Source organism: Myotis lucifugus, unplaced genomic scaffold (assembly GCF_000147115.1).
Source record: "Myotis lucifugus unplaced genomic scaffold, Myoluc2.0 scaffold_652, whole genome shotgun sequence".
In the NCBI taxonomy this organism is placed as follows: Eukaryota; Metazoa; Chordata; class Mammalia; order Chiroptera; family Vespertilionidae; genus Myotis; species Myotis lucifugus.
Window position 1 is genome coordinate 41,436 of NW_005871700.1, and position 26,624 is coordinate 68,059.

The 26,624-nt window shown below is 50.7% G+C and overlaps 2 protein-coding genes across 9 annotated transcripts in view; one reads left to right on the forward strand and one right to left on the reverse strand.

Moving 5' to 3' along the window:
- NMT1 (N-myristoyltransferase 1) overlaps nt 1–18,600 on the forward strand; it is a 33,810-nt gene extending 15,210 nt beyond the window's left edge. Inside the window, 11 exon segments of the mRNA XM_006109858.3 lie at nt 3,199–3,343; nt 9,158–9,276; nt 10,082–10,173; nt 11,050–11,166; nt 11,931–12,101; nt 13,236–13,344; nt 15,499–15,598; nt 15,601–15,632; nt 16,281–16,448; nt 17,523–17,660; nt 18,244–18,600. Of these exon segments, the coding sequence (XP_006109920.2) occupies nt 3,199–3,343; nt 9,158–9,276; nt 10,082–10,173; nt 11,050–11,166; nt 11,931–12,101; nt 13,236–13,344; nt 15,499–15,598; nt 15,601–15,632; nt 16,281–16,448; nt 17,523–17,660; nt 18,244–18,264 (1,212 nt within the window). The 3' untranslated portion in view covers nt 18,265–18,600.
- PLCD3 (phospholipase C delta 3) overlaps nt 16,647–26,624 on the reverse strand; it is a 13,492-nt gene continuing 3,514 nt past the window's right edge. The window contains exons 5-12 of one of the 8 annotated variants that reach the window (XR_002826821.1): nt 26,114–26,264; nt 25,230–25,346; nt 23,921–24,087; nt 23,624–23,759; nt 23,370–23,519; nt 23,072–23,200; nt 19,755–19,846; nt 18,595–18,997 (exon numbers count right to left, since the gene is read on the reverse strand). Coding sequence is in view for 5 of the 8 variants with exons in the window: in XM_023746295.1 (XP_023602063.1) it covers nt 23,100–23,200; nt 23,370–23,519; nt 23,624–23,759; nt 23,921–24,087; nt 25,230–25,346; nt 26,114–26,264 (822 nt within the window). In the remaining 3 variants the exon portion in view is untranslated. Of the gene's footprint in view, nt 17,442–18,594; nt 19,847–21,378; nt 21,482–22,613; nt 23,201–23,369; nt 23,520–23,623; nt 23,760–23,920; nt 24,088–25,229; nt 25,347–26,113; nt 26,265–26,624 lie in introns of those variants that run through there. The other 7 variants (XR_002826822.1, XR_002826820.1, XM_023746295.1 and 4 more) reach the window with 7 other exon arrangements.

A 26,624-nucleotide genomic window follows, 5' to 3' on the forward strand; every position in this document is an offset into this window, starting at 1 on the left:
ATCAATAAAAAAAAGAAAAGAAAAGTGAAAAAAAAAAAAAAGAAATTAGAAAATATTAATAAAACACCATTTACATAGCTCTTCCATTTTCCTCTTTATAAAAGTGAAGTAGCCCTGACCAGTTTGGCTCAGTGGCTAGAGCAGCCGTGGGCAAACTACGGCCTGTTTGAAATGAATAAAACTAAAAAAAAAAAAAGACCGTACCCTTTTATGTAATGATGTTTACTTTGAATTTATATTAGTTCACACAAACACTCCATCCATGCTTTTGTTCCGGCCCTCCGGTCCAGTTTAAGAACCCATTGTGGCCCTCGAGTCAAAAAGTTTGCCCACCCCTGGGCCAGAGCGTCGACCTGTGGACTGAAGAGTCCCAGGTTCGATTCCGGTCAAGGGCATGTACCTTGGTTGCGGGCACACCCCAGTAGGGGATGTGCAGAAGGCAGCTGATCGATGTTTCTCTCTCATGGATGTTTCTAACTCTCTATCCCTCTCCCTTCCTCTCTGTGAAAAATCAATAAAAATATATTTTTAAAAAAAATAAAAGTGAAGTAGAAAAAAAATTTAAAAAAATAAATAAAAGTGAAGTAGTTTGTTGTAGAGAATTTAGGGGGGAAATCATAGCAAGAGGAAGAAAACTAAAATCACTTATAATCCTGTGGACTAAAAAGGGGCCACATACTAAACCTGACAAGCTCAGGGCAGGCCTACATGGCGGACCTTACAAGCTCAGAGACCTAAAGTAACCACATAAGATGGTTTGAAATTAAAACTTTCTAACTGGCCGAAACCGGTTTAGCTCAGTGTATAGAGCGTCGGCCTGCGGACTGAAAGGTCCCGGGTTCGATTCCGGTCAAGGGCATGTACCTGGGTTGCGGGCACATCCCCAGTGGGGGATGTGCAGGAGGCAGCTGATCGATGTTTCTCTCTCATCGATGTTTCTAACTCTCTATCTCTCTCCCTTCCTCTCTGTAAAAAAAAAAATCAATAAAATATATTAAAAAAAACAAAAAAAACAAAAAACTTTCTAACTGGCCCTAGCCAGTTTGGCTCAGTGGATAGAGCGTCAGCCTGCAGACCAAAGAGTCCATGCCTGGGTTGCGGGCTCAGGCCCCAGTAGGGGGCGTGCAGGAGGCAGACAATCAGTGACTCTCATCATTGATGTTTCTATCTCTCTCTCCCTTCCTCTCTGAAATCAATAAAAATATATTAAAAAACAAAACAAAACAACTTTCTAACTGAAAATGAGTCATGGTGGATAGTCATGTCCAAGGCCAGTATCTTACCCGATAAATCTTTACCTTAACTGAGCTTGTCTTATGGTCTTTTTGCATCTACATCTGTGATAACACACCTTTTGTAATTTCTTTCCTTCCTCCCTCCTCCCCCACTGCACCAGAGCAGAGACCACAAAATCCCTCATTGTTATTGTTATTATGTTCATTGTTAACTATCCAAAACCCGCAAATGTAAAAGTATGTGTTTATTAGGTTTGCTTTTATCCAGGCCCAGAGATTCCCCCACTTTCTCCCGCTTCCCTAATCTATCACCAGTGGATTTTATGTAACCCCTTACACTTCCTCCTTTGATTGTAATTTATAAAATAAGGTACAAAACTGCCATTCTCTGGAACATTTTCTCAATCAGTTGAGATTTTGCTTCCTGGCCTTTGTTGTCAGTTTAGCTCAAGTAAATTCATAAAAATTCTCTACAGGCTTAAACGTTGTCTTATGTTGACAATCCTAACTCCCAAGGCAATGTAAGCATGTTGGTTTATAGTCTTCCTTTCCTTCACAATCTAAGTGGAAAAAAAAAAGTAGTGTTAGAAAAAATTATGCACATTTTTATAATTATAAGCCTGACATAACCAGCAGCCATAAAAAAATGACAAATTACAACGTATTTATAAAAGTCAAAAGATAATTTTTTAAAAAAGATAAACAATAAACTGGGAAAATATATGAATCAGTCAATTTAAAATAATGAAATGATAGGCAGTTCACAAAGAAAAAATGAAAATGTTTAGTTAATATATGAAAAGAAAATTATACTCACAACGAAAGAAATGAAAATTAAAGCAGTATTTTTTTTTTCTCCTAGATTGGTAGAGATTAAGATTTGGTAAATTTTATTATGAGAGTCTGGAGAAACATGTTCTCATAACACTATTTATTGGTTTATTAACCTATTTTTAGGGGAAAGTTGACAATATATATTATAATTTCAAATGTACATACCTGTTAATCCAGCAAACCTCCTTCCTTAGAATTTATCCTGCAGGAATACATATCCAAATGAGCAAAAATAGATGTACAAGAAAGTTCATTGCAGCATGCTTGTAAGACTGAAGAACAAAGCCACCAAAATGCCCATTGGTAGGGGGTTGGCTAAATACACTGTGGCCCATGCACAGTAGTTAGAATGGGCAAGACTGTGTGGCCACATGGGTAGGTCTCTTAGACATAGTGTTTAAAGAGAAGTTTGTAGAATAATACTATATGATCCAATTTTAGGTTTTGAAATTGTGTGTGTGTGTGTGTGTGTGTGTGTGTGTGTGTGTGTGTGTTTGGAGCTTGCATGTAAAAAAGTCTGAAATTATATTTGCCTCTTCTCACTCTACCTCCCAAATTAAGACTGTTGATGACAAGGATTATCTTTGAGGGACGGGATTGTTGGGTTTTTACTTTCTATATGGATTACACATTCCTGCATTCTTTTGAATTTTATACTGAACATGTATTCTGCCATCAAACGTCACAAGAAGGGGAGAAACCCTGCAGGAAACACACACCCCCCCGCCATCATATTGCTCATCAACAACTTTCTCCAGTTGTACAATATGTGACCTCTGGGATTGAGATAGAGGAATCATATCCCTTCTTTGAGTTGTATCCCTTCAATATATTGTGTTTTTTTAATTGATGACTTCTGGGAGAGGGAGAGAGAGAGAGAAACATCAATGATGAGAAAGAATCACTAATCAGTTGCCTCCTGCATACCCCCCACCGGGGATCAAGCCACAACCGGGGCATATGCCCTGACTGGAATCGAACCATGACCTCCGGGTTCATGGACTGAAGCTCAACCACTGAGCCACGCCAGCCCCGCAAGCTGTACTCCTTTAACTGTTGAACCTATAATTAATCAAAAGTGCTTATTAACATAATGGACCTTTTCTCTCCCCGACTTTGTCTTGTCTAGATGAACTCTTTGCCAGCAGAGAGGATCCAGGAAATACAGAAGGCCATTGAACTGTTTTCTGTGGGCCAGGGACCTGCCAAAACATTGGAGGAGGCCAGCAAAAGAAGCTACCAGTTCTGGGACACGCAGCCTGTCCCCAAACTGGGTATGTGTGTGCTTTCTTCCAGTAGAGGGTGGGAGGCAAGGGGTGTGCCTTAGCTGTGCCAAGGGTTCCATACTTAATTTGTGAGGACTATATTGTCCTGGAGTGCCTTGGGGGTTATTTTTAGAGGGTAGTCTTGAAAGTGCGGTATAGAAAAGGCTATTGTTCAGGGACCTTATCGTTGCACAGTAGCACACTGAAAACAAATAATGGTTCTTTTAGTCCATCATCATCCAGTACGAAGCTACAAAGAAAAACAGTGCATTGGCACATGATGAATGGGGATGTCTGCCATAAGTCTGTCTTCCCACATAGATTTTATAGAGAGACTGTCTTGTTTATCTGGGCAAATCTTTAATCATGGGATGGTGAAATCCTCAGCCTCTTCCCCTTATCGCTTGCAATTGCATGCTTGCTAAATACAAAGTAATTTGACATTTTACTTAACGGTGATGGTTCAACAACTGGAATACCATATGCAGGTTTGGTTGGCATCCCTTAAGAAAGTTACAGTGAACTCTTAAAAGGGCGGGATAGCTAGAAAATCTAAAAGGGTTCCAGGAGAGACTGGACATAGCAGAGTTAGAGGTACCTGCTGAGACCAAGCTACAGCTAACCTGGATGGCTAACTTCAGAGGGTTGCTGTTGACAAAAAGTTTCCGGAGTGGTTGCGTCAGGATTCTGGGCCCATTGATAGCCCAACTCCTGTTTTCTATGTGACTGGGAAAGTAAGTCTGTTGGAAAAAAACGTGTTTTCCAACACCAAAAGTGAATGACCTTCAGGTGGTTCATGTTACTGCTGCCTCCAGAAACAGTGTGATTTGACAGTGTGTTTGGTGGGGAGGAGGAGGAGGGCAGGGGCAGGGCCAAGGACTGGTGAGGGACAGCTGTGCCCAAGGAGATTCGTCTACTCCAGTGGTGGGGAGTACACAGTTCAGAGCCTTGCTACTCGAACTGGTTCTCAGACCGGCAGGATGGGCATTGCTTAAGGGTGTGTAGAGATGCAGAATCTCAGGCCCCGCTCCAGATCTTTAGAATCAAAACTTACAGGGGGGTTGTGTCCACTTCGAAAGCGTCAGAAGCTCTGCTCTAAAGCAGATACAGTTCTTGTGCAATCCAGAAGTAAGCTGAGGTCGCCCCTGCAGGCAAAACACTGCCTGGATGGTCATGAGCCGTGAATCGGCAAGGAGGCACTATTCCAGAACCTGCCCCAACCCATCCACCTTGTCTGTCGGCTGCCGCAGTCACCCAGGTCCCAGGCCCACAACCTTAGCCCTCGAGCAGGGCTTTGGGTCACAGTAATGCTGTTCCTAGGACATTACTGGTAACCAGTCCTGGTGACCTCTTCCCCGGAGGAAGAATGCAGAGAGCTCCATGCTCTGCCTCTAAGCGAAGTGCATGGAGAGACGTTGTGTGGTGACTGCCGGATATCTTGGCTCGTTATCAGATGGGGTTTTGTGTTTGGGGTTGATTTTATTTTTCACTGGGAATTTGCAAATGGATAACTTAATTCCCTTTTTTACAGACAGTGGAACCTGGGGATGAAGCGAATTAAGTAATAGGCTTCTCTTCCTCTTCAGTCCAGTTATTCTAGTTTCTCCACCTGTAATTATAGAAAGTGCTACATTTTTGTTGTTGTTTGTTTGTTTGTTTTCAGAAAGTTCATGAGAAAGCCACACAGTTGCTCACAGGCTCCCTGATACACTCAGGAAGGTGCAGCGATGCTCAGTGCTATTTCTTTCGAACATGCCTTCTGTGCAGTGTGTGGTGTGGGGCTTTGTGGAAGAGCAGTCGCTCTGAGCATCTGATCAGTCTGCCTTTTAGGTCCATAGCCAGTTAAGTCCAAGTGAAGTCCTTTGTTTCCGTGAATCAGCTCATAGGGTACCACGTTACTGTGTCAGCTGCTCTGCGTGACAGGTGCTGCCCTCATTCTCCTTGCGAGCTCCCTTAGTGTTGTGCGATGTCTAGCTAGTTGCCTTTATATTTTCCACTAAAATGAGCTACTGATTGTAAAATTCAAATATATTAAGTGAGCCACGTTTTTACCACTCCCTACCTTGTTGGGACTGATATAAATTGTTTTCCACTAAAGAGATCTAGAATTCTTTAGAAGTTTAAAATCACCCTAAATTTAGAAGTTTAAAATCACCCATTTAAAGGCCTTCTAAACAGCAAGTGTTTTAGGCTATGTAACAATTCTGTGTGCTCCCAAATAAAATTTTTAATCTCTTTTTTTCAGATATTTCATTTTTATTTAAAAAATTTTTTTTAAATTTATTGATTTTAGAGAGGGACGGAGGGAGGGGGAAAGAGAGAGAAACAAACATCAATTTGTTGTTCTACTTATTCATGCATTCATTGGTTGGTTTTTGTGTGACCAGGGATCGAATCCGCAACCTTGGCCAAATCAGGATGATGCTCTAACCAACTGAGCTACATAGCCAGGCTCATTTTACTTTTTTTTTTTTAAATATATTTTTATTGATTTCAGAGAGGAAGGGAGGAGAGAGAGAAACATCAATGATGAGAGAGAATCATTGATCTGCTGCCTCCTGCAATGCCCCACACTGGGGATGGAGCCTGCAACCTGGGCATGTGCCCTGACCGGGAATCGAACGGTGACCTCCTGGTTCACAGGTCAATGCTCAACCCCTGAGCCATACCAGCTAAGCACTTTTTAAAATATATATATATATATATATATATATCTTTTATTGATTTCAGAGAGGAAGGGAGAAGGAGAGAGAGAGAGAAACATCAGTGATGAGGGAGAATCATTGATTGGCTGTCTCCTGCACACCCTCCACTGAGGATTGAGCCTGCAACCCAGGCATATGCCTTTGACCAGAATTGAACCCAGGACCCTTCAGTCCACAGGCCAACGCTCTATCCACTGAGCCAAACCGGCTAGGACTCATTTTACTTTTTAAAAGTCAACCTATGTCAATTTCATTTACCAGCTCTTGCCACAGAACTGGTGCATTCTAAGATTTCATGAACAAGTGGTGAAGGAGTAAATGGAAATGCTTGTTGCACGCAGGACCTAGTAACCAGCCTAAATTAAAAGAGTTGGCCTTGAGATTATTATAATACAGTCATGTGCTGCACAATAATGTTTCAATCAAGAATGAACCACATAGCCTGGCTGTATGGTTCAGGGGATTGAGCATCATCCCATGGACCAAGAGGTCCTGGCTTCGATTCCCGGTTAGGGCACGTGGCTGGATTGTGGGCTTGATCCCCAGTAGGGGCAGTGCAAGAGGCAGCCCATCAATGATTCTCTCATTGATGTTTCTAACTCTTTCTCCCTTCCTTTATCTGAAATCAATAAAAATATATTTAAAAAAAGAAAAGAATGGACCACATATGCAGTGGTGGTCCCATAAGACTATAATGGAACTGAAAAATTCTTATCCCCTAGTAATATTATAGCACAACACATTGCTCATGTGTTTGTGGTGATGCAGGTGTAAATACACCTGCACCGCCAGTTGTATAAAAGTATAACATGTAATTGTGTGTAGTACATAATACTTGATAATAATAAATGACAGTGTTACTGATTTATGTATTTACTAAACTATGCTGTTTATCGTTATTTTAGAGTATACTCTTTCTACTTATAAAAAAAGTCGTTTGCTGAAAACAGTATGCGGTATTATGCTGACAGCAGCCTTCTACGTCGTGTGTTTACCACATCTCTTGATTCCATCATTTTCTCTTGTGCTTGATTTAATGCCGTGTTGTTCTGTGCGGTATTGTGCTATACAGGCTGGTAGCCTAGGAGCAATAGGCTACACAATAGAGCCGAGGTGTGTGGTAGGCTATCCCATCCAGGTTTGTCTCATTGCACTCTGTGAGGCTCGCACTAGGAGAAATCCCCGAATGATGCGTTTCTCTGCTGCAACATGTCCCTGCTGGTCAGGGGTGCATAACTGACTGTACAGTGGGGAAGACCACGGGTGTCTTGCCCATGAAATCATTTAGAAAAATAATAATAGTTGCCCTAACTGGTTTGGCTCAGTGGATAGAGTGTCAGCCTGCGGACTCAAGGGTCCCAGGTTCGATTCCGGTCAAGGGCATGTACCTTGGTTGCGGGCACATCCCCAGTGGGGGGTGTGCAGGAGGCAGCTGATCGATGTTTCTCTCTCATCGATGTTTCTAACTCTCTATCCCTCTCCCTTCCTCTCTGTGGAAAATCAATAAAATATATTTTTAAAAAAAAAGAAAGAAAAATAATAATAGCAAGAAGAGTCTGAAGTTAAATGTATTTTGGAAAAGATATAAGTTCAATATTCGGAAAAATAGACTTGCAGCTAGATAAGATGAGAGTAAAAATCCTTAGTACTTTCCGAGAACCTGGCCCTTGGCTTTGCACACTCAGGTTTTATGTGGCAGTAAATGGGAGTGGATTGACTTATATTAAACTACTTCACAAGGGCCACTTTATGAATAAACCAAAAGGCCGGCTTCTAAACTAAGGGAGAAAAACATCAGCTCTCTCCTAAACAAACCTGCTGGGGAGCCAGGTTGTAAATAGGTAGCCAGCTGCCTCTCTACTATGTCACCCCCCAGTGTTGCCTGTAGTTTCCAGTTTGTGACCCTTAGCACGTTGGTAGTGTTTCATTTCTTGAATATTTTCCCAGAAGGTGGTACATCTTGTGGAGACTTGGTCTTTTCCGGGCTGTATCCTAGTGCGTGATGTCTGGTGCACATTGGTGTTGAGTAATTGTGTTGCGTGAACGAGTTGGATGGTTAGTGCTGAAGGTGTTGTCCTCAACTCATAGCCACAGCTTGCCATTTCTACTTCACCTGCCCCACAGATATGTACTGGGCGGGGCGGGAGCTGCCTGTTACACATTAGAATGATCTGTTCGGGCCAGGAGTTTGAAAGTCAGTAAAAGCATGAATGGAGTGTCTAGTGTATGCAGTGTCCTAGGCTAGAAGCAAACAGTGTACTGAGCGGTTCCTTTTGAAGACTCAGTTTTCAAAATGTACCGAACATGGCATTCTTCCAGGTGTGAACATAAGCTCTGAATTGTAGAAGCTAAATAACTCCAATAGACAGAATTGAGTGTTTGATGTCCAACGTTTATCAAATGACTGACTCGGCTGTGGGTGGGACTCAGAGCTGTATCTCCTCAGCACCCCAAGCGCTCCCTACACATTCCACAGAGGAGCGGTGTCTGTCGGGGGGCGGGGGGTGTTGTGTCGGAGCCTAACTTCCCGGCAGCATTGTGTGGACTCGGTGATTCAGCCTAAAGGCCCTCGCAGGGCTCTGTAAACACTGAGCACCCGAGTTGGCAGCAGCCGTTAACTGGCCACATGGCTAAAAGCGAAGGCTGGCAGGGCCAGGATCCAGCCTGGCGCCTAGATGCCATCATCTGCTTCAGGAATGGGCCCAGTACATTGTTGTTGGTGTTGTCACAAAAGCAGCTTTGTTACTACTTCTTCCGAATTCATCGAGGGTGATGGCCAGGCCCATGACAGCACTCTTTGCACCAACCAGGAGGCAGGAAGCCAAATTCGTCAAGATTAATGTTTGTCACTCAGTAACCAGAGGGAGATATAAAAGGATTTCCAAAAAACCAACCACCTTGAATCCCAGTGATTGTTCTGAAGTTTTGCCATGAATTGGCCCTTAGTTAGGGGCCAAGGGAAGCTGGAGAAATGGTCTGCAGTTGCCAAGCACGGAGTGTTCTTCAGATAGGGGACTCCTGGGGACAGGAGGAATTTGTTCTGGTTGATTTTTGAACTGAGCTCCTTCCTGCCCCCAGGAGGCAGAGGGTAAGGCTCATGGCTGTGCTCTTCTTCTAGGAGAAGTAGTAAACACCCATGGTCCCGTGGAGCCTGACAAAGACAACATCCGCCAGGAGCCCTACACCCTGCCCCAGGGCTTCACCTGGGATGCCTTGGACCTGGGGGACCGTGGCGTGGTGAGTAGTCCCGGGCAGGCCGCAGGTGTGGATTGGGCACTGTCACAGAGAGCCCAGCAGTCATGTGGAGACAGCTTCTACTCAAGCCTTCTTCAGGGACTCTCTTACTAGCTGAGCCAAACAGGTCTGAGCAGACGCCCCACATCTACTGCCTCTGGGGCCCGCCCAAGACCACAGAAATAGCACTTGGCTTCTCTGGCAGGTTGAGAGTTTACCTCTATAGCTCTTCAAGGTGGATATCCTTTTTTCAAGATTTCTTTTTTTTTTAAATTGATTTTAGAGAGAGAGAGGGATGGGGAGAGAGAGATGGGGGCAGGGAGGGGAGGGAAACTGAGAGAAACATCTGTTGGTTGCCTCCTGGATTCAGGGCACATGCCAAACCCAGATCCTAGGCATGTTCCCTGACTGGGAATCAAACTGGCGACCCTTCAGTGCATGGGATAGTGCCCACCCAACGGAGCTACTCTGGCCAGGGCCGCATTTTGCTTGTTCGTCCATTCATTCATTCGTTCATGCATTCACTCCCTTGTCTTAACGAGGAGGTGTTGGTTAGTTGGATGACATTCTTGGTTGTCTGTCACTTTATGTACTTGAGTGTGCCACTCTACCCCTGTGGCTCAGTTTTCTATTACAACTGCGGTGCTCATTTCAAGAGGCCCTGCCTTGAGTGGGATGGAAAGGATTTGTGAGATTAAATAGTTTTTGGTAGTTTGCCTTGTCCTTCTGAAAAGCTTGGAGCCCCAGGGTATCAGAGTTGGCCCCCATCTGGCAGAATATCCCTAAGGCAGCACCTGTTTCTCTACAGCTGAAAGAATTATACACCCTCCTGAATGAGAATTACGTGGAAGATGATGACAACATGTTCCGATTTGATTATTCCCCGGAATTTCTCTTATGGTGAGTTTAAGGGTTTTCTTATGGTTCTGGGCCAAGGCAGAGAGCAGAACCACACAGAGCCTCAGATTTTCGTCCCCACTGAGCCAGCCTTTGGATGGCAAGTTAGTGTGTAATTTCTGAGTTCCTGCGTCTGAAGGAGACTTGCTTCCAGTGGAGCTTAGCATCGAAACCTTATTTAAGATAGAATGACTGGGTGAGGGAGACTTTGTGAAATTGTTACCCAGAAGAAAAGATCATCTACTGTATGGGAACTTTATGTTAGAAGGGAAAGAGCAATGAAAGCTACTGAGTTTTAAAAAATTAAGAAGGGATCATTTTCTACCCAGTTCCTGAGTCCGCTCGGTTGTATGAGAATGGCCTTGTGTGGCTGAACCATCCGTCATCCTGGGCCACATTTAATATCCAGGAAGGTAGAGGAAGGAGGCTGAAGTGGAGAGGCTGGAATGTAGAGAGGATGGAGGAGGGAAAGGAAGACGGGCAAGCAGAAAGAGGGGAGTGATGGGGCCTGAGGGCAGGTGCAGACCAGTGCTTCAGGGGCTCCATGAGTGGCTCCCAACCACGAGACCCACTGGACTCAGAGCCACGGAGGCCAGTTCTCTGGCTTAAGCTGTCAGAGTGAGTGAATAAAAAGAAGTTGGATCGGATATAAAACCTCAGTATGACAGCCTTGGATTGGGTGGGTAAGTAGGCCAAGTGGGCTGAGCAGCACGAAGGGACTGTGCCTCAATTCCATTTGTGTCCAGGAGGGCTTGGCCCTAACGGGAATTTAGGTGCTAGGGAGGTGGTAGCAGAAGGTTAGACCCAAACTCAGCTGTGGATCCCAAACAGCCCGCCCTGCCTGCTGGCGAGCAGCACCACAGCCCCTGTCTCTTCTAGGGCTCTCCGGCCGCCTGGCTGGCTCCCCCAATGGCACTGTGGGGTTCGAGTGGTCTCAAGTCGAAAACTGGTTGGGTTCATCAGCGCCATCCCAGCAAACATCCACATCTATGACACGTAAGCACCAGTGCCATCCCCCAACTCCCACATCCCTACCATCCTGCTCGGGCTGGGAGGGAGAGGAAGGAAAACAGGTACACATACCTTCCACAAAAGAGAGGGAAGGTCCCACGAAGGGAGGGAGCTCAGGCCCTGGAATAGAGATTCATAGTAAGAACCGCCTGTTTTCCTCTCAGTTGTGGCTGATTCTCTTGTCGGGGACCTGGGCTGAGAGGCCTCCCTGAGCAGGAGCGCAGTGTGTGCACTTGCAGTAGCACAGGTGGATGCACTTGAGCGGCTTCAGCAATGGGCCGGAGCCAGGGGCTCTCACTCAGATAGTCCCGGGGCCTTCGAGCTCTGCTCTTCATTCTCCCTGGAAATGCCAGAGCCATCTGCCATAGTCTTCTAGGCTTATGGGTTGTGGATTCTTGGTGTCAAAACCCTTGCAATCCTAGAATACCCTTGACTGACTCCGTGAGTTGCCCTATCTGCTGAAGGTGGGGCTCCCCAGCCTGCCACTGCAGACTCATCAGGGAGATGCTGGCAGTGCCTTCAAATAAAGCAGTTTGCTTGGGTCCCACTTAACCTTCGGAAGTAGAGTCTGGGTTGTGGTGGGAGCGGCTCCTTGCCTGGTGCAGCAGAGCAGTGGGAAAGAGCCCAAGTGCCTGGTGGTGGCAGAGCACGTGCCTGTACTGCAGGCCTGGTCCCTGCGGGGTGGCTGCACGTGCTTGTAGGGATTGCCTTACCTGTTCAAAGCCTTGTCACGTATTTTCTCCCTTTAGAGAGAAGAAGATGGTGGAGATCAACTTCCTGTGTGTCCACAAGAAGCTGCGTTCCAAGAGGGTGGCTCCTGTCCTGATCCGGGAGATAACCCGGCGGGTTCACCTGGAGGGCATTTTCCAAGCTGTTTACACTGCTGGGGTGGTATTACCAAAGCCTGTCGGCACCTGCAGGTACAGCCTCTCCCTGCAGGCCCTGGGGTACTGGCATGTCCGCTGTAGTCACATCTCTGCCTCAGCCCAGTGCCCGAGAACATCTCGCTTCTCTGGTATCTGATAAGAGGGGTTGTGGGTACCCACAGGAGCATGGAGGAGTGCAGTTAGGAAGGGCAGACTGGGAAGTACATCGTGTCCTTCCCAAAGGGATCAGCCATTCTCCGCGCCTGTTCATTCCTGCCGTTTGGAAATAAGAGGTCACTCTGCTATGGTTTTGTTTTGGTTTTTAAGGAAGCCCAAATCTGGATTTTTATGGTAAATGTCCGAAAGTTTTAAATGGTTGGCTCAGTTTTGTTTTGAATATTGTGTGGGCCAAAGAGAGCATGTCTGATCCCCGTGTGACCCAAGGAGAACCTCTGAGTCAGAAAGTTGTTTGAAACAATCAGAGTCTGTGCCTTGAGAACTTCAAAAGTAAAACCACCAGGCAAGGGCAGCAGAGGAGTGGGGAGGAGGCTAAACATTTGCAGAGAACTGTAAGGCCTTTATGTCGTTCCCGTTGACTTGGTTCCAGGAGTGGGGCGTGCTCTTCCCAGACAACTACTGTAACAGGAGTTGCTTTTGAAATTGAGAAAGAAAAAGGGAGAAAGAATCCAGGAAGAGCTCTGGGAGCTCCACATTCATTGCAGGGTGGAGGGTGTTGGAGAGCAGGACAGTGCCACTGGCTCAAGAGATGTGTATCTCTTGTGCCACCTGCTGGCCATCTGGGGATCTCCATGCCCTTGCCTTTTTTTTTTTTTTTTTTTGGTGCATTGCTTTGCCGTTTTATTTTGTAAATTTATCTTTTTTTAAAAATATATTTTATTGATTTTTTACAGAGAGGAAGGGAGAGGGATAGAGAGTTAGAAACATCAATGAGTGAGAAACATCGATCAGCTGCCTCCTGCACACCCCCTACTGGGGATGTGCCCGCAACCAAGGTACATGCCCTTGACCGGAATCGAACCTGGGACCTTTCAGTCCGCAGGCCGACGCTCTGTCCACTGAGCCAAACCGGTTAGAGCTGTAAATTTATCTTTATTGTTGAAAATAGTCATTGTTCTCTGATGGGACTTGCCAGAATCCTCTGAGGACAGGACATTTGTGTCCCCGCAGGTACTGGCATCGGTCCCTAAACCCACGGAAGCTGATTGAAGTGAAGTTCTCCCACCTGAGCAGAAACATGACCATGCAGCGAACCATGAAGCTCTACCGACTGCCAGAGGCCAGTGGTGCTCCAGGGCACTGGGCAGGGGGCAAGAGAGAATCGAGGAGCAAGGCTTTGGGTCGGGGGAGGGGTCAGAAAACGGACTCAACCCATAGTTTCCAGATTCCTGACTTTCCATTTCCATTGTTTTGTTTTCTATCGCCTATAGCAAGGGCTTTCTTTTAGTTTGACTTCCTCAGTTCGCCTGCACCTGGGCTAGCTTCTCTGTTGATGGGCTCAGAAAACATCTCTTTTCTGCAATTTTAGCCTAAATGTGCCTAAATAGAAAGACGAGTCCTCTCCCTGAACTGCACTACCTCCCAGAGCCCAGTGTAACAGCCATCGAGTGTCTGCTGCCCCCTCTGCCAAGTCAAGTAGAGGACGGAGGACCGGGCTGTGAGGGAAGCCCAGATTTCTAACTCCAGTGTCCCCATCCAGACTTTGCCATCAAAGGATGGGCAACCCGGAGTGAGCTGGTTTTCTGTTCTGGGCCTCAATTTGCCTAGTTTCCCAGCAAAGCAAGTGTTCCGTGCTCTCCAGGTGCACCTGGCTTCAAGGTCCTAATGGGTCTTCCGATCGCTTCTGTTCCCTTAGGCCTCTTCCAGGCAGCGTCACAATTATTGGGTGTTTGCTTCTGAGAGGGCTGCCTGCCTGGGCCTGATTAAGCCACTCAACTGGATTAATCACCCTGGGATCAAGCTAACCCCCCACTGGATTGGGGTCATTCGTGTCCGATTTTGAGGCACTGTGGCAGCGGTTAGACACTGTCCAAAAGAAGCAGATTCGGGGGGCCGAGTTTCGGTTATTATGACAGAGTTGTCCTGATTTCTAGGTCGTCGGAGAGCATTCTTAAGGTGTGTAGCAACCAAAGAATGCCTCCAGGTCTCCCCGCCTTGGCTGAGGAGCCTCCGCATGACTGCTTTAGGGTCACTGTGGGCGCTGCCTTGTAGAAACAAGTCAGTCACTGTTCCCTGCAGCATCAGGATTAGCAAGGAATTTTAGCAGCGACAAGTCCTGAAACTGCTATTTTAAAAGCAATCCCTACACTCGGAAGCAGTTACATCAGGCAGTGCCTGAGGTATATAAATTATAACTCCACCCTGTTGTCAGATTTGGCTGACCCCACCTTTACAGATTGAGTCTTTGGGAATATTCTCTCAGTCCCAGTATAACTTCAGAGCATCACATGGCCTCATTCCACTGAAGCCTTTTTTTCTGTTTGAGGTTAAATTCCAGGAAATCAGTGCTTTTCGGAATTTAACTTGCGTGAGTGTTCTGTTAGGGGACTACTAGTACAGTGGCATCCAAATGGACAAAACAAGCACCCAGTACAGATCTGGGCCCGGGGGTTCCACAGTGCCTGCAGCTGAGAGCCAGTCTGTGAGGTGCTCTAAGTCTATAGGAGAGAGACCAGTATAGGACGAGATCCAGTTCAATGGGAGGTGGTGAGGGCTCAGAGGAGAGGAGCCAGGAAAGTCTTCGTGGAAGCCCAGGAGCAGCACTGGACTGGGCCTACCCCAGTACACCCATCGGGTGGTCAGGGTTTCCTTCCATCTTGGCACCGTTCACGTTTTGTGCTGGGTAATTCTTTGTCATGGGGGCTGTCCTGGCTTTAGCAGCATCCCTGGCTTCTACCCATCAAATGCCAGCAGTACCTCTCCTGCTAGTTTGTAACAACCAGAAATGTCTCCCGGTGGTGTCAAATGTCCAGGAGCAGGGGGGCAGGGAGCCAGGGAGGCAGACTTGCTCTGTTGAGAACCATTGAACTAGAGGGACAGAAGGCAGTCAAAACAGCCACCCGGTTCAGGGATAGATCGGGATAGATCATGTGCTCTGTGTTGGAGTTTGGAACAAGGGAGGGGTGTGGCGAGTTGTGTTTCTTAGGAAGATGGCCTGGGGCATATGGATAAGAGGTTGAAGCCACAGCCTTAAATAGGAGGGAAGGGGCCAGAAGACCCTGGAGAGCAAGACTTGTGCCTGAGTGGATATGGACAGCGGGAGAGAGGGCGTTGCCAAGGGTGACCGAGCGTTCTGTGTTGAGGGCCTGGGTGCATAGATCTGAAGTCGGGTAACAAGGGAGACATTGACGTTTCTGGTGCCTATAGGACCTGAGAGGAGTCAGGATGCTCACAGTCAGCACATCTGATGCTGTTTTGTCTCTCTTCCTTCCAGTCTCCCAAAACAGCTGGACTGCGACCAATGGAAAAAAAGGACATTCCAGTAGTTCACCAGCTTCTCACCAGGTACCTGAAGCAGTTCCACCTCACGCCAGTCATGAGAATATCATTGACACTTTTGTGGTGGAGGTGAGTGGGGAGGGCTGTTCCGGGCCTCTGACCATTCACAGAGCGGCATCCTCCTCAAGTGGCTAGGTTTCCCGGTCGGGGGAGGGGTCAGAAAACGGGAGGCGCTGCCAAGGAGCCTGAAGAACCGATTGACGGGCATGTTGGCACCCTAGACTTCCTGACCATCCATGCTCGCTCCTCCCTAAAGATAGGGAGTTGTAGGTTGCATTTGCTAAAATGATCCCTCTGGCCTCGCTGTGAGCCTTCTCCCTCCCGCCACCCCTAGTCCCCATTGATGACAGAGACGGCCCCTTAGTCAGGTAAGCCTGCAATCCTTGCTTGTCGTGGCTTGAGGTAGTGCTGGTCAGGCACTGGGGACACACGTCGGGGGAATGTGAGCCACAAGAAGTCTCTGGGGAAGCGCAGGCCAGGAAAGAGCTGACAGGCTCAGCCCACATTCTAGCCTGGATTTTCCTTCTGGCTCTGTCCTCAAGGGCCCGGCCAGTGTACTTCCTCCTCCCTGCATATTCTGTTTCAGCTTCCACCCAATTGTTTAGGGGGGCAGAGCTGCCTGTGGGTGACGTGAGAGCAAGAGAAAACCATGTGTTCCCAGCCTACAGGATTCCCGTGCATGTGTGACATTGCCTCCTCTCACTGTCTTCCCTTCAGAATGCAAATGGTGAGGTGACAGATTTCCTGAGCTTTTATACGCTTCCCTCCACCATCATGAACCATCCAACCCACAAGAGTCTAAAGGCTGCTTATTCTTTCTACAACGTTCACACCCAGACCCCTCTTCTAGACCTCATGAGTGACGCCCTTGTTCTCGCCAAAACGGTGAGGAGCAGACTGGAGGGAGGGGCAGCTCTGTGGGGCAGTGGCAGTGGAACGGTGGTGAGCACAGCTAGGGATGTAGCTGCCCATGGGCCAGGGGCTTTGAGCCTACCTTGTCCTCTGGCTCTGCTTAGGGAAGAGCCCAGCAGTCGTCAGCCAGCAGCTAGAAACTGGGAGGGAGCAAGGAGCATCCACATGAAGTGAAGGCATTGAACTCCTCCTGATTTATTTCAGTGAGTTTCGTTCTCACGGGAGGCGCTGCCAAGGAGCCTGAATAGCCAGGCCTGCTCGGGGAGGAGAGGGGTCCTCCTCACGACCTCCCCAGCGTGGGAATGGGGAGATTGGTCTGTCGTGGTGAGTCATGGAGCGCTGACTGTAGAGCTGGGGGAGGGGCCCAGGTGTCTCAACCCAAGAAGTCGTCCTCAGTCAGTCCTTCATTATGGGTTCTGTCTGCAGGGAGCCCAGCCCACTGTGGGACAGCTAGACCAGCGGTCGCAACCTTTCGGACCTCACGGACCGCTAGTGGTCCTCGGACCACCGGTTGGCGACCGCTGAGCTAGACGATGGGCAGTCCAGTCCTTACCCTGGGAGAGCTTCTGACCAAGGTGGTGAGGTGTAGGAAGTATCTTCATCACAGTCTCAAAGCAGCGCATCTGGTGTGCTGAAGTCACAGGGCGTACACTGAAGGCCTACGAGTTGAGGTGTCCAGGGAGTGAGGGAGCAGTGCCAGTGCTGACAGGAGCTAGCTTCCCCAAGGAAGGGGTTCCGGGCTGGGTCTCCAGCGAGGACTGTGGCGGTTACTCGAGTATTTCAGGGACGTGCGACAGGAACAGTGAGGACACAGTGTGCTTGGAGGCTCCCCGAGGAGAGGCAGGTAGTACGGCCTCGGTGTCTGAGAACCGCCACTAGCGAGCGGGTGCTCTCTGGAGTTGGAATTCGACAGGAAGCAGCCAGAGCTTCGAAGGAAGATTGCCTGTGGCCGCCTGTGGGATGGCTCTGACAGGATAGAAAAGGGCAGGGAGGTGAGGCAGCTTTTACCCCTCCTCACCTGCTCTCTTGCTCCTTGTTGCTGTACAGAAAGGGTTTGACGTGTTCAATGCACTGGATCTCATGGAGAACAAAACCTTCTTGGAGAAGCTGAAGTTTGGCATAGGGGACGGCAACCTGCAGTATTATCTTTACAATTGGAAGTGCCCCAGCATGGGGGCAGAGAAGGTATGTAAGCTACTGGGCCTGAAAAGTTCCCTCTCTCTAATGGCCAGACTAGTGTGAGGGTGGCAGAGGGGCTGGGCTCCAGAGCCACAGAAGCAGGGTTGTCTCCAGCTTCTCTTCCCGCCAGGTGAGTCACTTCCGCTGGCTGGGGCAGGGCATTTGGGACTCTCTCAGGGAACCCTGCAAGTGAATTGCCCACTGTGAGCCACGAAGGTTAGAGTCAAGGGTCGAGGGCATTTTCCTCTGCTGGCTGCTGCCCTCATCCAGCCCTTCTTCCACCCACCTCGGCCCTTCTTCCTCCACCAGCTCCAAAGGGCAGCCCAGGACCATGGTGTGGTCAGCAGTTAACAAAATAACTGCTGGACGGAGAGGCCTACTGACCAGTGCTCGAGACACTGGCAGCTGCTCTCCTTAAAGGACATGATAAATGTAAAGGTTGAGCGTGAGCCTCGCCTCGCTGTGCGTCTGCTCCCACAGCCGAGCAGCACTGTGGGCTCAGCCATTTGGCACGTCAGGTCCGTGGGGAAGTGGGAGGGGCTTCACACAACTGTCAACTCAACTCTGCCTCTCCGATTGGCTCTCCTAGGTTGGGCTGGTGTTACAGTAACCAGTTGTCAGTGAGATTCTGGATAAAGCCACTGAGAATTCAAACCAGGAAATGGAATCCCACCACTTGTTGGTCCAATTTTCACAAACGTGAGAATCCCTGGCAAAGGGAACAGAAGTGAACCGGCTTAACCAAACCGCCACTGAACTTGACAATTGTTTTGCGATGGCGTAGGCTGCGTGATGTCACCTCTGGCCGTGTCTCTGGTCTCCCTGTTTTCCAGTTAATCACATCCTTATGCAGCCACGATCAAGGGAATGTAACTGCTGAAAACTAGCTCGTGATTGGCATATTATGGAGTTAACGGGTGAATAATAAAAGTATATATTATATATATATAAATATTTTAAATATCTTTCATGTTCCAAATGTACAAGGATGTTCGGTCTCTAATGAAAAGCTGAATTCAGATCATTCCTGAAAATTAGAATCAAGGACAGTGCCAGACGTACACATTGCGACAGTGCATTGTTCTCTTCTGAAAGCAGGTATTGGCTTTTCTTGGGGGAGCAGGAGAAAGAGGATGTGGGCAGTTCTGTCCAGTTCCCCTTCTGAATTGGCTGGAATGATTGGCTTTGAGAAGGCAGAGTAAGGTGGAGGGACTGCCAAGCTGTGGGGAGGGCCTGGATCTCACAGACTGCAGGTGGAGTCCTAGGTGGAGCCAGTCCTACTCAGAGGCTTACCCGCAGGCCCGGGCCTTTTCTGCATTCAGAAACAGGGCCGTGGTGGTGATCTGTGGAAGCAGATTTCATTAAATGAGTCCCTTCTCCCATCCGCTTGGCCTGCTCCCTGTTGGAAGTCATCCTGCCAACTCTTTAGCCAGCTGTTGCCAATCTTATAGGCGTGAGTGCCCCATGAGATTGTTTTTCCATTTCCAGGGGTGACTGGCAGTTTGAAGGGGACCTTTGACCTCCTTGTAGCATTTGGGACTTTGTGGAGACCATGTCAGTGCAAGGCCTGGTTAGCTCATCTTAGAGCAAAGAGCCAGCACCCTCACGCCCCCAGGGTGGCTGGGCAAGGACGGTGTGGGTTCCCAGGCCCCTGGCCTGTGCCTTCCAACCCATTGGCCATCTCTTGTGCTCCTTTCCAAGACAGCCTGCGAGGAATGGCAAGGAGCGGTGGTTAGACGCCAATCTGAACTTAACAGACATGATTTCATGTTGCCATTGTCTGATGATGTTCGGTGGATTTTTGTGGTGGTGGTGGTGATGGTTGTGATGCTGCCCGTTTCCCCACAGTAGTGGGACCTCCGGTCACGTGGCGGCTGTGTAGGCATTCCTATTCCTCACGTGTGCTCAGCCAACTGACTTAGGGAGGATTTGGTTGGAATTGTCAGCAACCCACATCCAGGTTTGTATGTGACTTTTGCTCTAGGACAAAGGAAGTGGGTGGATAACGTGGTGTGACTGCTTCCTGGCTGCTTTCACCTCTCAGCTACTTGTAGGGGGAAGGAAGTCTTAGCCAGGAGGCCAGACTCAGTCTGGTCTTACCGGCTACAGCCATGCCCTACAGGCTAGCAGAGCTGTTGGAGGCTGTGGGTTTGGGTGAGGTTGGCCAGAGGTTCATTCTGCTGTCCCCGAAGCTGGAAGAAATCATGTGCTTGGGATCGGGGCTGTGCCACCTGCTGGAATGTTGCCTGCTCTTGGTGGACTGGATTGGGTTCGCATCAGGCCTCTAGGGGCCTCCTTCTCCTGTTGTCCCTGCTCTGCAACCTGCAGGCACCAGGGACCATGGCTGACCTTTGACTCCTTGACTCCAAGATACCCAGACCAAAGAAGCTGCTGTTCTTAGCAAGGTGTTCCCTGCATTCCACAGACAAGGGGTCAGAGAGGTGGAGGCTTGCCTTACAGCTTCTGAGACATCAGACACAAGGCCCTGAGCCCAGAGCAGCTCGCCCAGTGCAGGCTCCTAAGGATATCAAAGAACACAGTGCCCAGCTCTTTCCTACCTGGGCAGGACTGAAACTTGGAGACGCTCTCTGTCTGGGCCAAGTCCCAGCCTGACTGCCTCTGGAATGTGGGGTGCACAACAGCCCCTGGAGTTTGCTTGGCTTGACCCAGGTCATGGAAGGGAAACTGTGAGGCCGGTGGCTGCTCTGGAAGAAACAGATCTCCTGGAAAGGCCCGTGTCTCCCTCCAAAACCACGTGGCCCCTCCGTGGACTCCAGTCGTTCATGTAGGGACCCTGCCCGCCCTCAGCACCACCGCCAGGTCTTCGGGAGGTGGCTCAGTGGCTGCTGCTGGCTTCCTTTTTGTCCAAACGGTCCCTGGGTCCTTCACTCCACCCCTTCCAGGACTTCAGGTCAGAGAGGACCACTGTTTGGGATTCAAGGCCTCTCACAGGGAGCTTTGCAGGATGGTGGAGCCATGGCTGGATAGAACCAAACAAGGGAAGGACCTGGGACCTGCCTCCGGCAGCTGCTACTGGAGAGCCTCCGGGCATGGCCCTCATACTCTGCCGCCTCCACTCCTTGCTGACACTGGGCTTTTGGACACTCGTGTTTCTATATGTTTATCTCCTGCCTTTGGATTGACTCTGCATTTGATCCCTGACTCCCTGGCAAATCCCTGTGGCCTCCCTGTCTGTGTAGGGAGAGAGCTGGATTGAGGTCTGTAAGGGCTTGTTACCCCGCACATGCCTGCATGCAAAGACGCTAATGTCTGGTTTGAAGGCCGGCCCACACTGAGCCACTTCAACACCTGGGTTTATGGAAAATGTCGGGCCTTTTCTGCACCTCCTTCTGCCAGCCCCCCTACTTGCTGGCTCACTGAAGCCCGAGGGTGGGTGTCCCAGTTGTCTTTAATTCTTTGCTCCAAGATGACCAGCATTTCACCAACCCAAGGGGTGTCCCAAAGGCCTGGATAGCTTCAGGTAGCTGCAGTCTAGGAGAGGGTGAAGGGCGGTCAGACCAGGGGAGGGGGCAGGTTTGTATCTGGTCAGTGCCAACCTGCCCGTCAGAGGCGGCCCAAGGCTTCAGTTTTGCCCTGCAAAGTGAAAGCAGGCCTGCACACACTGTCCCTGGGGAGGCTCTGTGGGATGGTTTCATTCAATTAAATAAAAAATATTGACTGACTGCAGGTGCTGCATCTTGGAACAGGGAAGGGGAGGCTGTACCTTTTCGTCTTGGCTTTTCTCTGGGCTATGGGAGAGCCCCCGTTCCCAGGGCGGGGGAAGAAATACCAAATGCATTGTTCCGCTTGATACATCTCACTGGTTTCTAATAAAGGAAGCAGCTGAATAAAACCTTCCGCCCTCCTGGTTTTGCTGTGGACAGCAAGTAGCCGTGGAGCCGCTGGCAGCCCCGGCTTGGCTAGGGTGCCCTCTCCCCCTGAGCGGCAGTGCCCTGCGGGAAAGGCTGTTATGATCACAGCCCTGGGCAACTTTTGAAGACTCATGGGAAGGCTGCCCCCTCTCAGTGCAAACTTGGCTCCTTTCCCCAGTCCTCAGGCGCCAGCGAGGAGCCAGTACTGACCCAGCTTCACTCCGTGTAAGAGGAGCGGCTGGGCTCTGTGCCAGCCAGTGCCGGGCACCTTGGCCGAGGAGCCAGTGCCGGGCTCCCACAGCTGGGAGCAGGTGGGCCCCTTGGGTCTGGGTCAGCAGCGGCTCCTCTGACTCGGCCGATGCCACCTCTTTCCTTCTGGGCCAGGGGTCTGGAGCCACCAGGGGTGCTTTTAACACTGCAGGTCACCAGGCCCCACTGCCCACCTACTGAGCCAGCTTCTGCGGGGCCTTCCATCCCTGTTCTCTTCCTGTGGAGCTTGTCACCCGCTCCCCGGCCCCTGCTCCTGCTCCTTTCAGGCCCCCATGGCTGGTGCCTCGGCCCTTTCCAGGGAACCTGGACCCTGAGCTGCCTGAGGACATGAGCTGCCTCCAGGGACTGCTCTCGAGCTCTGCCCTTGCTCAGTGCTAGTGCTGATGCCTGAATCCACATTTAACCCTCGAAGGCCACCTTTCCGACAGGTTTGCTCTGGACTCTCATCTGTTGTCTGCACACTCTCCCAGCATCGCTAGAGTAGCCCGGAGCAGCCGCTGCCTCCGGCCTTCATCTCAAAGTCTGGTTGGCTGGTGGAAGGTGAGCCCCAAGTCTGGGATTTGTCTACTGAGTAGACAGAGGCCTTGAACCCCGCTGAGCCTGGAAAGTGGGGGGTCTGTCTGGGGCCCCTCAGAGTCCAGGCCCCTCGGAGGGTTGGTGGGGCAGCGTGTGAGTGTCCTCACAGTCCGCCTGCAGCACCCCCTGGCAGTCAGATCCAAGCCCTGCTGGGAAGAGGCCCAAGGGACTCTGCCCCATCCTCCTCAGGGCCCTGCGGCCTCACGTGCTCACGGTGGCGGTGATAAAGGAAGCTTGCTGCTTTATTTTTTAAAACAGTCTTGTTCTACTGCCCTCTCAGGGCTCTTCTATGAAACGAGCTAAAAACCTACTTCTCAGTCCCCAGGGCTCCCAACCTCAGCTCTCCCTTCTCGCTTTAACAAGGGAAGGGAGCTCAGGTTCAAAAGCCGGAGAGAAGAGTCCAGGGAAACCTGAGGAGGGAGTCTTAGGGGGTGGCCAATGCCTGGGTGGGGTGAGGCCGTGGCTGGACTCCTCTCGGGCAGAGGGGCTGAGGGTTCGTATGTCCTGCTCCCCAGGTCTCCTGGCAGTAGCAGGCCTGGCTCCTGATAAATCACAATGAAAGGTGGCCCGGCTCCTTGAGTCCTCGGCCATCTCAGGTGCAGGAAAGAGATAACCCCCCTGTTCTTTAGGCGGCACTGAGGCAGCCCAGCACCTGGCTGGCCGGGTACACCACTGCCCTCCACTGAGAGGAGGCCTCACCGCTGCTCGCAGCTGTGTCCGCAGGGGGTCAGTCGGGCCCTCGGGAGTGCTGGACTCGGATGTGGACGAAGATCGTGGCTGGTGACAGTGAGGCCCCGTCCTTGGAAAGCAGGTGGATGTGGCGGTACCCTGTGGGGAGGGCAGCCAGGCATCAGATTTGCTGCCCATCACCCTGCCCACATCCCCTCCCTGGGGGCTGGGCCCCGCTGGGGCCTCACTCAGGAAAGGCGCTCACAAAGTCACAGCGCAGGCGAGCAGCGTCTGTGGGCCGGACCCCTCCCTTCCCATCCCCGCCTACCTTGCTTCAGGCTGTTGAGAGGCAGTGTAAACTGGCCCACAAAGTCATTGGGGGACGTGGTGTCATAATCTTCTACCACAAACCGGACCAGCACCAGCTCTGGAGCCCGCAGCTGGAACTGCAGGGTCTGCCCCCAGTGGGGGTTGAAGCCTAGGACACAAACAGGCGTGGTGGTCGGAGCCAGCCGGCCTCTGCCCTGCACCTCCCTGCACTCTGCTGTCTGCCCACCCACCTCCACCAGCAGGCCCACCCACCATTGTTAAGCACGTAGTCGGTCTCCTTTCGAGCACAGTCCATGGGCACCCCGTAGATCTCAACACGCACCAGGGGGTCCACAATGGAGCTCGGCTTCTCAGCATTCAGCTTGGGCAGCTGCTGTGCAGTCAGCACCTGCGGGGGATGAAGAGCTTCAGCCTGGCCCCGCCTGGGGCCCCTGCCCGCTCTGCCCACCACGCAGTCCCCAGGCCTCCGCCATCTTCCTCCACTTCAGGCTGGTGCCCTCGGACTAGCCGGCTCTGAGCCCAGGGTAGGGCCTGGCCCAGGCTGCTAACCTGGATGGTGAGAGTAGTTCTGGGGGGTCCAGGGCTCTCGGGGTCAAAGTTTGTGTCAGGCTGCCGCAGGCAGGCAGGTTTCAGGACATAGCCGCACTGCCCGTTGACGAGGAAGCGCCCCGCATTGAGGTCCATCTCGTAGCCTGGCGTCTGGAAGTTCAGGGCCACTGTGGACACAGCGGGGTCAGGACGGGCTCTTTGTGGCCCTCTCCTCACGCTGTTTCAGGGGCCTCACTGCCCTCTCCCCCACACAGCCCTATAGGTGCAGAACTAGCTCCTCCAAAAGGCCCAGATCCGGGCAGTGCTGCTCGTACCCACCATGAGGTGGTGGGGAGGGAGTGGGTGTGTCATGGCAGCCAGGCGATCTAGACTCTACTGTCACCTCGTATCTTTTTTCTTTTTTATTGATTACAGAGAGGAAGGGAGAGAGTAAGAGAGAAACATCAATGATGAGAGAGAATAATTGATCGGCTGCCTCCTGCACGCCCCACACTGGGGACCAAGCCCGAAACCCGGCATGTGCCCTGACCGGGAATCAAACCGTGAGTGACCTCCTGGTTCACAGGTCGACGCTCAACCACTGAGCCCCTCCAGCCAGGCAACCTGGTATCTCTTGAGGCTGGAATGTGGGCCTGAGGGGGGCATGTTAGAGAAGCCTCCACCTGCAGGGCCAGGCCTGGGCCAGAGCTGAGGCCTGAGGTTTCTACACCTACCCCTCAGGGACCACACTCCCCTCCCTTGGGCTCAGCACGGGATTGCCAGGGGTATGTGTGCGTGTATGTGTCAAGGGGGCGCCTGGGGGTGGAGATTTCTAACTTCTACCTTCATAAAAAATGTGAGACTTTTACATAGTCAGGAACAAATGAGCCCGGCCAGTGTGGCTCAGCGGCTGAGTGTTGACCCAGGAGCCAAGAGGGGCTCAGTGGTTGAGCGTCGACCTGTGAACCAGGAGGTCACAGTTTGATTCCCAGTCAGGGCACATGCCTGGGTTGCTGGCTCTATCCCCAATGTGGGGTGTGCAGGAAGCAGCTGATCAATGATTCTCTCTTATCATTGATGTTTCTATCTCTCTCTCCCTGTTCCTTTCTCTCTGAAATCAACAGAAATACATTTAAAAAAAAAAAAAAAGAACAAGCCTGATTTGTGTTTCCTCACATACCCCGCTCACAAGTTTTTAATAAATGTTATTATCAACAAAACAGTTTTCCACCTGGTAAGCTGTGTGGCCCCATCACTGCTGGGCCTGCTATGACGCCCCAGAGGCCACCCCACAAAGCACCGGCCCCCTCCCAGCTCTGCAGCCACTCACCCAGCTGACAGCCTGAGTTCCACATCTCCTGGGGGCTGTAGTTGGCCGAGTTCATCCGAAGCCCCGATGGGTAGACACGGGTCAGTTGCCGGGTATTGTGCCTGACAAAGCTGTTCCCTGGTGGGGAGTTCGGTGGTATTGTGAGAAGCTCCTGGGGTACCCTCACCTGGTGTCAGGGGCTGTAACCCCAACTCCAGGGACAGGCTGGGAACAGGCTGAATTTCCATTCCCACTTCCCCTGCCCCAGCTCCTCTTCTCTCTGACACAGTGGGTGTGGGAACCTCATGAGGAGGTTGCTGAAGTCCAGGGAGGGGCAGGGACCGCTCCCACAGCCCTCACTGCATCCCAGCCCCAAATCCCCACATTCCTGACTCAGCACATGGAACACCTGGCCCCAGGCTGACATCCTGTGTGTCATCACTCGTCCCACACACCCTCCAGCCACACTGGCTTCCTGGAACACTGTGTATCATGCTTCCAGGCCTTGGTGCAACCTGCCCCTCCTGTCTGGACACCCCTTCCCCCTCGTCGCCTGGTGGCTTCCTCCTCACCTGCTCAGCAATCTTGCCCTGATCTCGCCTCCTTGTGCTGGGCTCCTCCAGACCCTCCCTATCCTGGCCCAGCTGATCACCCTGCATCATAGTTACCCAGCTCTGTCTGGCCCATCACTAGGCTGTGCGCCCTCTTCCCTGGGCCCTCTCCCTGCATGCCGGGCCTGGTACTGGGCACTCATTCTGAGCCCCTCTCTGGGGTCTTCCTGACCTCTTTACCGCCCCCCAAAGCCTCTCAATCTCCTTTCCAGACCAACTTCAGGATGCTCCCCCAGGATCCTAGAGGCCCCCACTGGCCTCCTGCCCCCAGATGCCAGCTATCCTGGCTCCTACCTGCCTCTCGAATGAGCTTCTTGGCCTTGCGCTCGCTGAGAGAGCTGACCTGGTAGGGCTGGGGTGGGACGGGGGCAGGGCGCAGGGTCCGAAGGCGCGTGGCACAGCAGTACACGGCCAGGGCCGACAGTTCCGGGGAGATCTGCTTGGCCTAGGACAGTGGTCAGCAAACTCATTAGTCAACAGAGCCAAATATCAACAGTACGATTGAAATTTCTTTTGAGAGCCAAGTTTCTTAAACTATAGGTAGGTACATTGTTATTAACTTAATTAGGGTACTCCTAAGCTGGCCTTTACTAAAAATGTCCTCAATCTGATTGAGGTACATTCGCTGAGGTCGACCCCTTCCAACTCTCCCATCCACACTCGTCTTGTATACTTGTTTCGTCTATCTCCTTTCCGAAAACCGACTTCTGCGCATGGGCCACGAAGTTTCAATCGCACTGTACATGCACGCCCGCATGTGGTGTTTTGTGGAAGAGCCACACTCAAGGGGCCAAAGAGCTGCATG